Source organism: Nothoprocta perdicaria, unplaced genomic scaffold, assembly GCF_003342845.1.
Source record: "Nothoprocta perdicaria isolate Ctin4 unplaced genomic scaffold, notPer1 scaffold_111, whole genome shotgun sequence".
Classification (NCBI taxonomy): Eukaryota; Metazoa; Chordata; class Aves; order Tinamiformes; family Tinamidae; genus Nothoprocta; species Nothoprocta perdicaria.
The window spans coordinates 2294028-2312627 of record NW_020454217.1 but is presented as its reverse complement, the minus strand read 5'-3'; the positions used below and the strand labels follow the sequence as shown (position 1 = coordinate 2312627).

Genomic DNA, 18600 nt, shown 5'->3' with positions numbered 1-18600 from the left:
TTTCAACCTGACTTCAGCAGGAAATAAACAATGACTGATCTACTTCAGCTAAAGACATGATTCATTTATGCCAATGAGACTATGTTAATGCACAGAAAAAAATCGTGGGAGAAGCATTTGCAAGGTCAGACCTTACATCTGTTTGATTTTCCATGTGAGAAGTAGCACATTGAGAAGTGCAAACACATTACAACTGACAGATTAAGATAAATCAGAAACACAGATTTCGAAGGTAAAAGTTAGCATTTTTGCCAACATCTGTGTTCTGCCTGTTCTCTGCTTTCTTCCCAGAAGATAACAGATGAGCAGTACTTAAAGAACACATGCTAAAATCCAGAAAGTTTGTTACGGTGGGAAGATCAAAGTACATCCAAATATACAAAAACTTCCACTGCAATCACTTGCACAACCACGTTTGTTAAATTAGAACATTTCAAGCATTATAAGTATTTTTTTACTTTTACACATACGAAGGTTTTCCTACCTTAACTCACTTTCAACTCTGAAACCCTTCCTTCTTGCCAGCTCCATCAGAAATGCCCTTCTGGTCTTCCCCATCTTCCTCTGCACGATAAAAATGACAAATTTATTGAATTTGATCTCATAGCTGCAGGGAGGCTTTGGGGACTGCATTTCTCTTTGGCTCTTCTTGCGGGAGGCCACAGCTGGAGCTCTGATCCTCTCCATGATGCAAGGCAGAAGAATCTTAGGTTGGGTAAACAGGAGCACACACACTTTGCACCAGGCAACAGCTGTACCTAATGTCACCACCCATTGAAGTCATTTGCCTCTGCCTCTCTTCTGAAATCAAAGCCAGATGCAACACTTTGCCAGCTAACAGCCTTGCATGCAGCACCTCACTCACAGAACTTCTCCAGATAGGTGCAAGTATGTGCTATTTCCTTAAAATAACCCTTGCCTATAAAGCCTTTTCCAAATAATACTGAGAGTAAGATTAGCTCAGCATATTGAGCCAGGTCTCTAGCTGGTTTAATGGCATAGACCTCTCACTTTCTGTTTTCAGATTTCTCTATACTGCAGGACATTACAATTTGCAGTAAATTTTAAAAAGAAAATTATTCTAATACTGTTGCAGTATTCAAGTAACAATATACATCTCTCTTCCAGACTGTGTACTTCTGTGTAACTAAATCTGAAGGTCTGTATGGCTTTACATAGTATTTCATGAATTTTCACTTTGTTCTGTCTCATTTAATAAAGTGTTGATTAAAAGGGAATACTTTAAAGGAAAGAATAAACATTTAAAATGAACTTTACAATAAAAAAGTCACCTGTCATTTTGGTATTAAGGCAATGAAGAATACAGAAGAAGCATCAGATTCTATCTCAAATAAACCTTGCCAACATGAAATGCTCTGCACTCCTTGCCTGGGGAAGCACCAAGTTTCCTATGGCACACGCAGGGAAGCGAGAACTCCTCTTGTTTTTAAGCATCCAGTGACCTTCAGACAACTGCAGAAGAGATTACAGTTGCTACATAGCCATCATGCTGCCCCAGAAGATGGTGTCTTTTCCCACATCTCCCCCAAAACGTATTGGGAACAGACTCCAATACGCCGGCCAATTTTGCATCACTCTGAATATCCATCTGCATAGAGAGAGTTCAAACAATGCAGGCTATAGCACATGTGTTTATTTTAGCAGAAAAAGCTATCAGTTTGTGCTGGATATCCCCCATTCCATATCAGATTTTAATTGTTTAGTAGTATATTTCGATTTTGTCAGTTCTCAAGGATGGCTGAAAAGTGTTCTAGCTTGCACCTCTCAGTGGTCAAGTTTGGGAGAGGAAACCATCTGTAAAATCCTGTCTAATCTATTTTAATTTCAATCATTTCATGACAGATGTATAGTACATGAGCTATGGAAAATGACTTGAAAACTATCTTCTCCAGTATGGCCATAAGTTTAAAATTAAGCCATAAAGTATTTTACTAACATTTTTCCAAGCCCTATAGCTCTTGCTTCTTCAATTGCACACCTTCAGAGGTATATAGAAATACTTCTGATCAGAATACAAGCTAACCATCAAAAATTAATGGAGAGCTTTCAGCTCTGGGGTCTTCCCGAGGCCATAAATATATACACACACTCAAATTGTTTCCTCCATTGCCTCAGGCTTCCCTAGAAGCCAAAATATCCATTCCTCTTCTCAATTTGTAGCATTAAGTTTATCAAAATAAATCATTTCAAGGCTATTATCTTATATGAGATATTTTCAAAGGAACTAGAAAATGGACAAGCAGACTTTAAGAGGCTTAAGCAAAAGAATAGCAGCAAAGAATAAAATTAATAGCAATAGGTCTAGCAATAAGACTTAGAAATCTGTTTTGGTTGCTGTGTGTCCATTTTCCAAACTACTAATCAACCATAGAAAACCAGCCATCTCCCTGCTCGCCACATTCCTGGGCTTGCTAGGACACTTTATTTATTTCAAGCCCTACAAGGAATAATGTATTTGAGAGCAGATTCTTTACATATGTTAAACAAAGCCTTATTTCACGTTGTAATTAATTCAGTGCTCTCAAACATGCAAATGTAATTTCCCCCAGTGTAACATCAATATGCTCAGTGCCAGTAAAACCCTTCTGGCATTGAAAACATAAGTTATTATTCCTTTGTGTTATTCTAATAACTCTTGAGCCAGATTTTCAAGTGCATTTTGGTGCCAAAAAAAGATGCAGACAGGCCTAGCAGAATTTTCAAACATATCTAAGCAAGTTAGGCACTCACCTCTGCTTCTGTCTGTGCAGCAGACAGATTTGCTTTGCCCAATGAAGATAGCCCAGTGCTGTGAGAAGGTCTCTACCAATGACCCAGTTTTATTAAAAATGCCTTTTAAAATTAATGGGATTTTTCTTCTCTCAGTAGAAAGAACACGCTCCTACAGCATCACACTACACTTTTGTCAACATTTTTGGCATGGAAAGCAGAACGTGCACATGAGAGCGCACAAACGCATTGGCAAAGAGACTCTGCTGCTCAGAATGAAGGAAGTCAGTCCCATTCCCCAAGGCATGGCACCCTGTGCAACACCTTGGCTCTTCACCATGCTCAGCAACCTGAAAGCTGGGCAGCCCTTTCAACCACCAGCATCCAGGCTGGTGAGTACCCAGCAGGTTGCTGTCTTCGGGCCTTCAGAAAAGCTCCCAATGGAAGCCTAGAGCAAGTTTCCACATTTCAGCCTTACTGCTGTGCAGGAAGGCCACAGACAACCCAGGGTAGGGATGCACGTGAGTGACATAACCATCTTCTCTCACTCGTGATGCCTATGCCAACAGCAGCAAGGGAGCCCTGGGCAAACCAGGCTGAGCCACCTCCAAGGGCCTTCCTGGGGCAAAGCATGGGACCACAGAGCTGCAGCAGAGCACAGCTCAGCTCCCTGCATCCCAGGCCTGGCAAAAATCAACAAAGCACCTCCTGCTTTCAAATATTCTTTTAGTGCTCTGCTTTCATATGAACTACACATTAAATATTTTATATCATGTTACCTGCCCATTTTTATATGGCTTTCTTGGGGAGAATGATGACAGATGATTTAATATGCAGCTGCAGTGTACTAACCTTCAGCAAAAGCACCTCTTAAGCACCCGCAATAAAAAAAAAAAAGCACAGTCACTGCTTAGTTTAATAAAGATTTAACACAGGCTTAACAGCATTTTGTATATCACTGTTATGTAAAGATTTATTTTTCTTAGTTTAAGTCTTTGATAAAAATTCAGGGTTTTTTCCAATGAATATTTTTATGAACCTTTTAAAAGTATCCTGACGCTTACCTCTTCCTCTAGGTATTGCTGTGACTTTTTTGTTTGAATTCTGGCCTTTGTGGCTAAGAATTCTAGCTACCGTCAATAACTGTGCTTCCCATTCCCCAAAGTGGAAGAGTAAAAATACACAAAACATCTGCTTTTCCCCTTTCCCATGGAAGGGGCTTAGAAAGGGAATACAACAGTACCACATCAGAGAGGAGGGAAGCAGGTCCCTACTTACAGTATGGACAAAAGTAAACAAAAGTGGCAAAATCCAGCAGGAGTTGCTGCCCACCCACATTAATACATTTGTATTACCTGGAAGCAAATGTTTTCCCTCTGCCTTCCATCCCACTGTTCCACACACAGGAAAGTTTGCAAGTCCATCCTATGGTTCCTCTAACTGCACTACTGCTTCCTGACATGATTAGAACCGCACTAGCAGGGGCATCAGTGACTGCCATATTGACAGTGTCAGGTAGGTCCATCTCTTCCTGAGACAGTTTGCAAAGGTAAATGTCCCTATTTGAGGGGGGTGAGGGAGGGTGGCCTTCAGAGATGACAGACCTCACAAACATTGTTGCATGGGCTTCACTCAACCACCCAGAAAGCTCCTTCCCTTATCTCAGTGATAACCAAATAGCACTCCTGGGGCCATTTCTGAACCTTCTTACATAAAAAGTTAACACTAGAAAAACACTTTCATAAAATCGCACACCCTGCCAGGGCTGTTCACTCTGTTGGCGCAGCTCTGTTAACCACCAATCCCCACTGAGCTGGCTGGCACACTAGGTACTGGTTCTACCATTGGTACATCTTGCAGCAGCTGTGTCAGGAATTCAGGTCTAGAACAATTCATCTTTTAAAACATGCATACTGCAGTATCTGTGAGGTAAACATCCTCTGTACTACAGACAGTAACATGTGAGGCTATCCATAAAGACAAATGCACTTCAACAAAAATAATGAAAGAATGGATGAGACTAGGTCCATGCTTCATAAAATGCTTTCAATTATACTCAGTTTTCCATAATACAGCAATGCTTATTTGGGCTACAGCTCCCATATCATTAGACTAAGGAAAGTCAAACCAGGTAATAGGAAATCAATCAGTAAATAATTGCAATAGACAATGTTGCTGCAAAGAGAAGAAAAACTTCTAGATAACACTATGCAGTAGCTCCCCCTCATTTCCCTCAGATGTTTATGCATAACACAAAGCTAAGAAATTTTTCACTTTCTAGCTATAAAGCCAAAGCAGTGGGCAATGGGTCACATTTCAGTGAGTTCTGACACTGTTGGTCCTGCACTCTTCACTGGAATAAGCTGCAGAACAGAGTCCAGGGCAGCATCTGAGGAACTGCAAGACTCGTTAGAGAAGATAATGCATCTTCTTCCTACCACCTCTGGAGAGAAAACAAAACAGATGTTCAGCTGAGGGACATGTTGTGAATTTTACAGGTAAAAAAATTATTAGATGCTTTTTTATTGAGCAAGTATGAGCCAAAGGCAGAAAGTGCAGTGGAACGATGCACAAGTCTGACCCCCTTGATTTATTGAGATGCTGAACTTCGTTAATAATAGAACTAATTACAGCAGGGAGCAGGGAAGAATTTGCTTTATCCAGCTGGGTTTCTTGGTTAATCCAAAGCCACTTCTGAGAGAAAGAAGCTTTGTGAAAGCTATTTCACACTAACCTCATCTGCCATTCGGCAACATTACAAAGGTCTGACATTGATTGTAATTAATAATAAAAATAAAAGAAAATTGTGCATCATTATACCTTCCTATAGGTTTATGGACCCCTATTTCTATGGTTAAATTATTATTACATATCATGAACCATAACAGCAGAAAGGATATAAAACTAGTAAATATATTTATGAATGCTGTTTTTAGTTTGTAGTTCACTTAATTTTGCCAAAGATACTTGACAAAATTGAAAGATATTTTGATTCAGTCACTTGTACAACATGATTTTCAGGATCTTAGAGAGAAGTAATTCAATACCATGATTTTTCATTGCTGAGGACAAATTATCACAAAGCTTACAATACATAGAAACTCAAAATATGATGAATATAAGCACAATATAGACAAATTTAGCCCCCATTGCTCAACTACCTCAAAAAATGGGGTGATTACAAAGATATAGAAGTCATGCCAAGCTAAGACATAAATTCTGAGACTGCATTAATAGTCATGAAGAGCCATTAGACTCAACATCTATCATACACACCCAAGAAGATTTTTTTTTTAAATATTTCTACATACAGATTTTCTAAGCCAAATTGGTTCACTTCTAGCTATTCTAGACTGTTCTTCAACAGGCTTGACACCAGCATCATAGAAGTAATACTCAACTTGCACCCAGCTTTTACTTGTCCACCACAATAAAGTAGGAGAATTTGGGGAAAGCTTCCTGCAAAAATGGGTCATTAACCTATGTGAACAAAATGCATTGTGATGGATTGAGGAGGGGTGGGAAAAACACACACACAGACACACACACACACACATCTTTCTCTTAATATTAGTTTATGCTGTGCTGAATCTTTGTTCAGATTGCACAAACATCTCAAAGCAACCTGCAAAGCTATGAGATAATGAGCTTTAGAGCTGTAGCAAGTCACGAGCATAACATGCATAGATGAAGTTTTGATGAATAGGTCTGAGGATAAACTAAAATAGTAGGGAACCATATAAAGTATAATTCTTTAATCAGGGCTGGGTGTAATCACAGAACCATTCAGTTCACATTAAAATTATGATTTGCTAAAGCAACATGATTTGTATCAGCAGAGTATTTGGTTAGTCCTTTATGCAGAAATCTAATAAACTAGAAAACATGTCCTATGACATCACCTTCCAAGGGGGAATCTCTGCATGTTTGCACATATCAGTAAAGCCAAAAATTTCTGTCACAAGTAGCCACATGTTTTTTACATCTTCCCTTCCCCTTCCTGCTGACTTTTTTCACTATCATGTGGGTTATGAGGGTTCATTATGAGGGTTCATCTTCATCCTTTCCACTCAGTACAGGTGCTGAATACTCAAGCAGGAGGAACAGAGTGGGGCAATAGGAACAGAAAGGGATGACAGGTATAAAGATGAGGATCTGCCCAGCGTTTCAAGGAAGTTTTCAGACCAACTTTGCAGCAGCCTTTATGGTGCTGATTGCACACTGTCCTGAAAGGAGAATTTTTCCTTGAGGAATACAAGTTAGAGGAGCTGTCTTTTTTCTGAGAAGTAATAAGTTCCTATCTAAGTGAGAGCATATATGCATATTCTTCACTTTAGCAAAATGAACAGAAAAAGGTGGTGCTGGATAAGAGAAAGGTTTCTGAGTAGGAATGATTTGACAGTGATGAAGATATCACCACGCATCAAGGGCAAATATCTAAAATAGGCCATTAACAAAACAACTTAATAGCTATTCTCCAGTAGACAGTGTCAAATAAGAATTGAATGGTATCAAAAATAGCTCTAGAATATTTGCAGGACTGCTGAAGGGAGACTGCAGCACAAAAACCCACAGGAGCAGAAGGCAGCACAATGCAACAGGATGAACATGAGGGCCAGAAAATGAAAAAGTGTTCAATTTAAAGGACTAACAAGGATGAAGCGATTTGACAGTACTTCAAAATAGCAAGGCTATTTTACATGGCTTGACAGTGCTATTTAACGGATTCATTGTATAAAAATAGGATAACATAGGAATATTAAAGAGTGTTCTTAAAATTAAACCCCTAAACTACTCTAAATATGCAGTATATATATGAAAGTATATTAGACACAATAGTAGGTGGTTTCTTATGCCCTCATCATCCACGGTAGGCTTGACAGTGATTGTTCTGCTCCAGAAACATCCAGCTGAGCTTCACTGTAAAATGACTGAATCAAAGGAAACCATCAGACCTGACTATAAATCATGAAGGAAAACTTGAGAAACTTGGCTCTGAGCAATCTCAGGTTAGAAGAGCCACCTGAAAAGCACTTCCATTAATAAGGTGGTTGAGCCAGCTACCCATTAAAAATGGCCAAACAGCTTCCTCTACCTCTCTGGAGCAGGTAAGAAAGAATTCAGCAATACATTAAAAGACTAATAGCTCATGATTCCTTGTCTTGTCAATATTTCAGACTCTTTCCTCATTACAGTAGTGACTGAGGACACATCCTGTTCCTTTCTTGCTCAAGACCCCATCATCTCATCACTGCAGCTATTGCTGCATTCAGAGGGCCTTGGTCCTGTACACCAGCCCGAACTGCCCCTGCACTCCTGCCACCCCAGCTCTCTGAACATCTCTCGCAGGTACCATCTCATTCAAACACAAGAAATTGGTCATGCTAAATCTAGAACTGACACCATTATTGTGCTATTTATTTTTCATTTATAGCTGTACCAGTAATTCATGACACATTTCCTCCATATCCCTTAGCCAGACAGTCCCACTGTGCAGATAATCAGTTTAATGGATACAACATTTTCAGGCCCTTTTCCACACAGCTCAAGATCGGCACGTTTGTCTGACCAGAATGGCATTGGATGAGAAGTTGGGGGCTTGCAGAAAGAAGGGTACCAGGTATTAGTACAGCTGCAGTCATCGATTCACATTGCCAAATGGGTTTAGCACTAGGTAATTCTTGTGCTTAAGTTTGTACAAATATAGTTGTTTTATTTAAAAAAATGTGTTGGGAGGTAACAGCTGTGTTTGCATTAACACTGTCTGACAGACTGGAGTCAGACCTGACTCCACAGCAGCCACCTGCGTTGGCTTTGTTTGTGGTCACATCTGCACACAGCCTATATTCATTTTTCAAGCTACTCACTGTGTCTTGGCGATATGAACTATTTAGTTTTGAGTTAAGGAGAACACAGACCCATGACTAACCAAACTGCTGAGCTAACTATGCCATTGATAGGATCAGATGGCAGAATATCATATTTGGATTTGAGCCATGAAGGTTTAGACTGATGTAGCTGTCAAAAAAGATACAAACTCCCACAAGATAAAACGGAGGTTTCCATGCAGGTGGATTGCATGAAATTTCCAAACACTGACAATTCTTTTTCAGAAGTATTTATTTTACCAGATTATGTGTTTTAGTCCAATTGCAGATAAAGGACACAAAGCAAAATTTTTCCCCTCCTCAGGTCAACCTGTAACGCAGAAGGTCCCACTGTGGGATTAGATGTCCCACTATAATTACTATAAATTACTGGCAACCTTAAAAGCCCGTGAATTCCTAAAGCCCTATTTCCACATTTTGGGTAAAAGAAAACGAAGTTGAGTGCTGCGATTTCTACACTGAGCAGTTACCAAACTCATTCCTGCTTAAGGGCAGCTGGTGGATTATTTCTGCTTCAGCAGATACAACTGTCCTGAATACATAGCAAAAATACCTCATATTTCCATAGGGGATTCATTTAAACTTTGTAAGGGTCTAAATAAAGCAAACAAGAGCTCAGTAAAGAGACTGTTGAGTGCTGCCATTCTGCTTTGCAACTGATGCAAAAAAACCAAGTGCTTTGTATCTGCAGAGTGGTGTGCATGTAGGGTGCGTTCCTCCTGCGAGCGTGTGGTTAATGACCCTGTCTGGTAGGACGGATTGAACGCTTGAAGCTGCCAACATTTATGGTGCTGCTGGTTCTGCTTCATAGCAGGCAGCAACCCTGTAAAGCAGAGGATTCAGGACAGTAACTTTTCCTGAGGGACTCAGAGGGCTGGAGCATGTTAATCTAGGCATGTGGTGCTTCCTAGCCAGTGATTTACTAGCCAGGCAAGATCATCCTCCCCTAATTTCTTGCATGACCACTGAACACATTCCAAGCTCTAAGACAATTAAGTTCCAATCTGATTGAATTCCAGACTGATCACTAGTATGAGCATTATTTACATTACAGCAATGTTGATATTCATATGTTTCATTGCTCTAAGGGTTTTGTTCTAGATGAATTCTTCTGGAGCTAATATCACACTTCTTAATTGAGGCCTATAAACCAATCTATTCTGCCCCCAAAATGGAAAGAAGAAGGTAAGATATTTCTTTAAGGCACCTTTCAGTGTTATATTTAAGAACTTAATCCAGAAAATGCTTGAACAATAAACCAAAATGGACAAATTGATCAATGACTCAGATGAATTGCTTAAACAAAAAGGGATGAATAGGAACCTAAGAAAAAAATCCATGTCAAAAATAGCTCAGTTAAATCCCCACATTTTCATAACCTATATTTTTAATGGGAAAGGGAAGAAATGGCAATTTGACAAAAAGTTCATTTGAAGAGAGTAGTGTAAACACCCTTGACTCAAAACTGCATTTCCACAAGAGGTAAACTCCTTGGCAAGAAGAAGTAATCCTTTCCCAAAACCCTCAGTGTCTAAGGAATCCAAGTTCTACTTTCAAATGGTCAGTAAGAGAAAAATCAATTTTGTGAAGTGCCCACATCCTAAAAGCCTCCAGGAAAGCTAACTCCAGAAGAACTGTGCTCCCTGGAGCTCCTCTTTGCCTTGAAAACTCCTGTTTTGTCATATAGCAGGTAAAGTAATTCAAAGTAATTTTTAAAAGAAAATAGAAAACAGAATTTTAAAGAAAAATAGAGAAGTGCGATCTTCAGAAAAGACGATTTTTTGCTGTTCCTTCCATTCTTAGAAATGTATCAGCAAAACTGACACAATTTTGCAAAGCTCAGACATTTTAATGAATATCACTTTTAAGGAAAAAAAGCTCCAATATAATTTTTCCTGACAAGATATTAAGAGTTATTTGGATTCTTTAGGGGAAAAATTCTCAGGACATCTGGGATTCTCAAGCACCTTAGGCCCAAATCCAGTCACATACCTTCTAGTGACTTTACCCAAGATGATTTAGCTTCCCATGAGTGACTCATGAAACACAACAACTGTTTGTAACTCACTGGCCACTACAGAAATTTAAGGTCTTAGCTGATTTCAGAGTTCGATATTTCATATTGATTTTTTTTTTCCAGAGTTACCATAATCTTTTGCTTATCAAGGGGCAGTGAGAGACTGAGTCACAGACCGCAAGAGAGTGAAGCTTTTCTACTTGCTCTTCCCATTTCCAACACTAATAACTAGAGAATCTTAAAAGCCATAATTGTAACCTCAGTAATTTCTGTTTAAGTTTTCTATAAATGATATTTAATACGAATTTCAAGATACAAAATGTAAAATTCTCTTTAGAAAACATCTGTCACAAATGTCAATATCAATCTTTATGCAACCATTATTCTATCTGTGTCTTCTGCACAAAATTTGCCAAGATAAACAGCACTAAACTAGCATTTAAATCCTCTTCATACCAAGTGCCAGTTAGAAAACAAACAAGAAAGCCCCCATACTCTATCTTAGCTTCAATCTGTAGTGGTTTCTATCCACAGATCTCCAGGCAAGCCAGTGAACTGACAGCTCCCCGGCAGCTGTGAAGAGCTCCTGCGCAGAAGTGTGCTGCGGGCTAGATACCTATCTCAGCTACACTGATAGCAAGAAAAGCTCTCTTGGTAAACAACATCCTTTTAAAAACCAGTATATGACTATCTAGGGCAAAAAGAAAGAAAACAGTAATTTTCTAGGTGTAAAGTTCCCATTTATGAAGTTAATGAATAGAGAATTCAGTCAAAGAAAAAGAAATTACCAAACTCCTTTTCCAAGTGACCCAAATTGAAAATTCCATTTTTGAAAAATTAATTTTAACAGCTCTGGTCCAACATTCTTAATCTCAAATCTATGGGGCAATTGTTTTGAGTGTAAAGATCTGAAAATATCTTTTAGTAAATCAATTTTTCCTGACAGAAAGAGTTAAAGATTAGCCATCCTCAGGAACTGTGCATTAAACTCCTGCTTTTGATGTCACTGCTTCCAAGTTGTGACAGATTAATGTTGTTGTTAAGCGCTCCCCCTCATGGTCTGCTACAACACGGCATTATCCTCACATACATACATGCACTGTACATGCATCATCACTGCTAAACAGGGCCTATACCATTGCAACCCATGTCAGAAAACAGTTCATTGAGGAAATCTGTGGCAGCTGCTCACAGCTGCAAGTTACCTGCAGGAGCACACGAGCCTTCCTTATCTTGCTTTGAAATTTTTGAGTAGGAAATTTCAGCAACAAATACATAGAATACATATGTAGAAGAAATCCATTAAAGCTGGATTAGCATACTACTATTTGTGTTTTACTTTGGATTCTACCTACAAAAAGGCATTATTAACAGGAGATTTGCTGCAGAAGACAATTACTTGAAAATCATCATGAATTTCTGTAAGAAACAAATTTAGCGTAGTGAAGGGAGATATCATTAAAATAGTATTTAATAAACATTCATGTAGAAGCATAAAACATCCCATATGTGGTCAGCACCATTTTTATTCTGTTCCATAAAACTTCATTCCTTTCAATGATGGGAATAACAGGAATAACCTGTATTTATTATGCAAGCACTAAATATCTAAGCCCATCTCAGTTCCCTACTTTAATCCAGATTTTAAAATACTAATTTCAAAGCATACAGAGAAGATATGCAACTATTTTGCAACTTTTTAGAAGTTTGCTATTTAGATACTTTGTAAAACAGCTGGACTTCATTAAAAGGTCTTTAACAAAATGCCTTTCTACATTCAAGAAGTCCTCTTTTTACTAAAAATAATTCACCACTTTAATATCATTAGTCCAACTAATTCCCCAGATCTCCTGAAAAGCCTATAAAATTCAGCCAGTACTTTTAAAAAAGGCAAGCACTAAAGTCTCCCATATCCCCTAGCACTGATCAAATTACATAAGGAATTACACGTCCCCTCTGAAAATACCCATTCACTTGACTCTTCCCGCCCCCCCACCCGCCCCAAACTTTAACTGGGTAGTTCTGGGGTCACTTCAATATAACAGTTTACTAAAGGTATCCTTTCTGAAAGTGCTTTTATCTTTGCTTACACAGGTTATGAGTAGGTTTATCCATAGTGGATTTGCAGTTTGTCTAAATAAAACAAACAGTTTAACAGCTATCTGCAGTATATTTTAAGTGAGGAAAAAAAAGTGATTTAAAACATTCATAAGAACATGCAAAAAGATAAACAGCCCTATGGTTAACATTACTTTGGGGAACTCTGCAAAAAGTCTACTAAAAACCCCTCACCAGGAACTGAGTCTCAGTGCTGATTATTCCCATGTGCTATTTGAAAAATAGTGCCTCATGCTATTTTAATCTCTTCAGAGAGCACAAGGAAAGATCTGAAGGCACTCTAACATGAATTAAAGGATGCACAAGAATCAGAGCGCTTTGGGGTCTGCTCTGACATTTAAAGGGTCATCTCCATTCAAGAAGCTCACTTGATTTTGCTTTCTAACATTCTGAAAAAGGTCATACTTGCAATTCAGGTTCTTTTAATAAGTACAAATTTACAAATAGGTCTCGAAGAAGGCTGGTTTATATTGTAGAGATTTCTTTTCTTTGAGCTTTTTCCTGCTTCATCTTTGAACATCGTGAAACACACTCTTCACCTTCCAATTCTTCTACTGATACAAAACTATCAAATACCACTTGTACACGTAACACTACATTTCAGTTTTGTCTTTCCTAAGCTTCCTTATATATAAGCATTCTCTCTATATTTGCAGGATGCAGTCCTGGAATTCCTTCCTCATCCTCAAGAAATTCTATAGCTGGAATGAATAGTATAAACTAACTGTTAAAATACATTCTTCTTAGTTATCGCTAAAGACTATCGCTAAAGTTTCACAGGCGGGGTGTTTGTGCTATATATATATGTATAAAATCGTTATACATATACACATACATCTAACATACTGTGCATATCATCTACATGTACGTATAGATCCCCAGTAAAGAAGAAAATTACCTAATGAGCATGTGATTGTGTTGCTTTCTGACTGTAATCTCAACTATATAGTAGGCTTATTTCCCATATGTGTTTAAGAATTATCTTTAGAAGTAAGAAAAACTGGACATCTACAAGCTCTCTACAAACTGTCAGAAAAAGTCCCCAAGCAGGACTGGCAGAAAAAAGTAACACTGATGGCACCAGCCTGGTATGACCATGGGGAAAACCCTGGGCTACAACTCTAGCATACGCTGATTTACTGCTAACTCTGATAAAATCATTTCTGTGCCTGTAAAACTAAGCTAAGGCCAGTTGACTGGGATGGGTGACAAAAGGACATGAAGCCTCCATGGGATTGCAGTTAAGTAGAAATTATTTTTCAGTGGCAATTAAAACATCACGATCTGGCCCATTCCACTTAGCTCTTACAGGTAGACGAGGGCTGGCACACACTGCTAGTCACACGTACAGGACACGAAGTGCTTTGGTTACAAACCCGGGCACAGAGGGCCAGAGGATGAACATCACTAGAAAATTCAATATGTGCTGCAGTCCCACAGTAATTTAGAGGGATGAAGTCAAGAGAGAAATAGCAGAATAGTGGAAAAGATAGGGCAAATGAAGCATGGGGTGTTATGCAGAATATACAGGTTGCAGAGGACTAAAGATATTACTGCTTCATCTGATTTGTGACTTAGGTTAAAGTTCCTTTTTTTTTTTAGATAATGGAATAATGACAGGAAGATTTTGCATAAACTCCCACTGTTTTTTCATTAAATACTTAAGTTGACACTATCATATTTCAATTTATCAGGACTGCAGGTGACATTATCAAAGTCTCATTCACATCATACTACCACTCAGCTTCTGGAAATGGGCATGACTTCTAAGGTAAGGCTGCTTTGGAGACAGGTTCAAAAACATGCGACAAGTATATGAAATACAGATGCCAAAGTCTAAAGGTTTTATACATTTTTATATGGTCTAGATTAGAGAAGTGAAACATTCACCACTTCACTAAACTGAAAAGTTTCTATTTCCACTACTGTTCTATTTAATGCCTTGCAAAGCCCAGTAATGTACCATTACACACATGGAAAACAAGGGAAAAGTCTGATTAAAATCATACTTGAGTTACTTGGGATGCACCTGAACCCCAAGTATAAAGAATGCTCACCATTCTAGACCTTGCCTGACAGAGCAGCAGCGTGTTTAAATATATCAGGATTACCTAGTTACTTATAGTAAACAGTGAAGGCTTTTTGAGAAAAAACAGTCTTGCTGTTAATGAGGTTTGGACAGTGTGTTTCTTTCCCACATTGCTTCAGTAAAAGTGCATTCATCATCCAGCAGAGCTTTGCATGGCAGACGACAGGGCCACAAAGAAACACGGTGTAACAGCATTACACCCGGCAGACAGACGGTGTCAGCAACACCAAAGCAGCAAATACATCATTTAACCATAAATCAAGGGAGAGAACATGAAGGTCAGAAGTGTAATATAATACTGTAATAAAATAATTAAATAAGCTTGTGTTGTAATTTTCATCCAAGCGAACAGCTAATCACTGCAGTCATCTCCATCAGATTGGAATAGAAATGGGCTTTGAGTCTAGCATGACTCCTAGAAACAGCAGCCATCTTTAGACACACTGTATTGGCACTGCTTGTCATGCAACACAAGCACAAGCAGCAGTCAGTTACATCCCTCATTTCCACTCATCCCAGCTAATAATACAAATCTGCCCTTTGGCATAGCCCAAGTTATCATTTTCTACCTATATATTTGGAAGCGCCAGTGAGTTTGTACTACACATCAAATATTTCCTTGGAAATGAACTAGGATGGTTGACCTAGTTAAGAGCAAAACAAAGGAAACAACTCTACATTGTCACCAAACTGCAACAAGAAACACTGGCACTGCGAGCAACAATGGTATAAGAATGTTCACATTGAAGTTTTGAGACATGGTTCAGCAGGCATGGTGGTGATGGGTTTATGGTTGGGCTTGATGATCTGGAAGTCTTAAAGCTATAGAGAAAGGATGACAGAAGAAAGTAGTAGTTCATAAGAAAAGTGGAAAAGTGGATACAACCACTACACCACATGATCACCGCTGCATTCAGCATGGAAAATTAAAAGATTCCTCTCAATATTTGATACTAGAACCAATGTCATGAGATATTGGTGCCTTTTATCTCTCTAAGATCATTTTACCTGAGACAATTTTACTTAATCATCCTGATCAAGAGATTGGTTAAGATTATCACTAGATAATTGACAAACAAAAAGCAAATTAATAGAAAAGAGCAACTAAAAGGTTATAAAATGATTGAATTTATAGCGGGTGACTCAGATGAGAAGCATAAGTCATTGTCATTTTTCCTTGATAGTTCTTCAATTTGAAGCTTATTGCATCACCAGAAACATAACATCCCTTGAAACAGCTTTGTCTAGATCTGCCCAAACATTGGGGTCAGAATCCAGGAAAACTGTAAATCTAAGATCTTTTGTTTATTGGGATTCTATCATTTCCTTCATTGACTGCCAAATAATCCCTACTCATAAAGATTTCACCTATGACAGCAGGTTAAAGACACAAGGTTTGTAATATGCCTATATGAGTTCAAAAACCTTGAGGAATATTTTCTACTTAGCTTCTCTCTGTATTATTTTTTGCTTTTTGTACTCTTCTACTTTTCCATGCCTTGCTCTTAAATCTCTTCAGCTTCTCAATTTCTGAAACACTTTTCTCTTCAAATTCACTCTGTCTTAGCAATTTGAATACTTCATTTTCCTAATTTTCTGTCAAAACCTGCTACATATTTTGAATGAATCTTGCATATGGTAGAATACTCTTATACAGTTATTTTGCCGCTTCATTCTGTGAGATCCTGAGCTTGTGAAGGGCAGGAGAGAAATGCATTTCCCTCTCTCTACTCATACATGCTAAAGAAATACATCTTCAAAAAAGAAGCAACTCTGCTTTCCATAAGCTGCCTTAAATTTCTTGTTACCAGAGAATCACAACAATAAATACTTTAGTTATGAATGTGTGATGTGACTGAAATGTTCTGATTTAGGTCACTAATAACAAAAGGTACCCAAGTTATATTAGTTCTGTGCCAAAGTGTTAACTGACCGAGATAGATCACCAAGAACTTGTGATCTGGGAAGTAGATGCAGCACAAAACCAAAACCTTTATGGTTCTTCATAATGGTCTTTGATACCTATAGGTATCAACAGGGTCAACCTTTTGCTGAGATCTTCCAAAAGATACTATTCCATGATACATTAGTATGCTCACTGGGAGCTTCTACTTATTAATTTGATATTTTTCTATTTTACTCAGTGTCATGCAAATAGTGAGAGACTTTCTACAAATATCAATACACAAAATCAATAACATTTAACTTAGGATTTATTCTACCAAAGCCTATCAAAATAAAGTCTTCCAAAGCCTATCAAAATTACCATCAGCTGCAGCTTTTCAAGTTTAAACCGCCTTGGAAATTAAAGCCATATGGCAAGAAACAATAAAACAGTACTGTTCTAGCTTACTATATTTTACTATATATGTGTTGCTAGATGAAAATGTGTTCATAGAATTTTCTGTATTTTACCAGGATATTTGGCTCAGATGGATTTCAAGGAAGTTATATATATTGTATAAGATGCTGGTGCAATCTATAAAGGGTAGTATACAATTGCAGAGGAATAGAGAGCAGATTCTGCCAAGATATTCAATAAACAGCTCAAGTGGCTCAGTTACACTGCAAAGAACGCAGAGTACATGTGAAACATCACAACCAACTACCTCAGCATCAATTGCAACCCTCAAACAAACAAAAAAGTCAAAGAGAATTTCTAACAAATTATGTCACTTTCATAGCAAGTTGTGTTTTTATGTTATATTTATAGTACTAGTTAGAAACAAGAATATCTGAAAAGATAAAGATAGGTACCTAATTCAGTCTCCAAACAAATACCTATGAGGATAAATATACTTTTAATGCATGGCTAATGTAAGAACACGTTTTTATAACGTTTTATGCATCTGTTTCTAGATTCAAATAGGAAATGAAGCCAATTATTGCTATAGGAAAGATTTTGGAAGATTGAACAATAACATAGCAATTGCCCTGATAGTGGTTTTCATATAGCCAGGCCCTGAGACCCAAAACACAAAGAAAGCCAATATTTAACAAAAAGTTTTCCCCCCTCCACACACTTGTTTCTTCCATTTAAGATTCTTTCATGTTGTTCTTTTATATCTAAAAGGGAAAACATTTTACTCTCTAGGGCTAAGCATATAGAAGTTTCAATTAAACAATGCAATGCTTGTCATTCTTAATAATGTACAGTTGGTTATCTTTTAATAGTATGGTCTATATATACACACCAAAATCCTCCAATAACTTTTATGTTCATTTGAAAACTGTCCAAAGATGATCTCTAGAAATTATTACAACTCTAGAAAGTATTACAACTTAAAACACAGTGGACACAAATAATGAATGTAATAGTTAATAAACCTGTAATGACAATGGTTAAAAGCTACTCAATTTACCAAGGAAACCAAAAATTAAAAAGCTAATGGGAAAAATCAGAATTATGGATCTCAATCCCTTTTTCAACATAAAAGCCCTCATAACATGTGGGAAATCATTGATATATTAAGTTTCTCTATAGTTCTCCCTGACAAGGCATTAAATGCTCTCACTAAAACCAGAAGAGAGAAAAATACCATTAAGTATTTGGACAGGCCAAAACCCCTTTGGCTTCAGGAAGCCTTCTTAATTGGTTTATCTAAATCATAAAGAGTAATTTGTGTTTTACACACAGAACCTAAAACTCTTGAACTCCACTTCTGTGCCCCATTCAACTGTTGCTGCAGAAAAATCCAAATTACAATTGAAAACAACTACAAAACAGTAGCACATGTTACAGCATATGTTGCCACAGT

General features: G+C 37.9%; 1 protein-coding gene across 2 annotated transcripts in view; it reads right to left on the bottom strand.

Moving 5' to 3' along the window:
- The window catches only part of DNTT (DNA nucleotidylexotransferase), a 73093-nt gene extending 72406 nt beyond the window's left edge, over nt 1-687 (bottom strand). For both annotated transcript variants that reach the window (XM_026050997.1, XM_026051006.1), the window contains exon 1: nt 485-687. In XM_026050997.1, coding sequence (XP_025906782.1) covers nt 485-687 — 203 coding nt within the window. The remainder of the gene's footprint in view (nt 1-484) is intronic.
- Between the last annotated feature and the right edge of the window lie 17913 nt (nt 688-18600).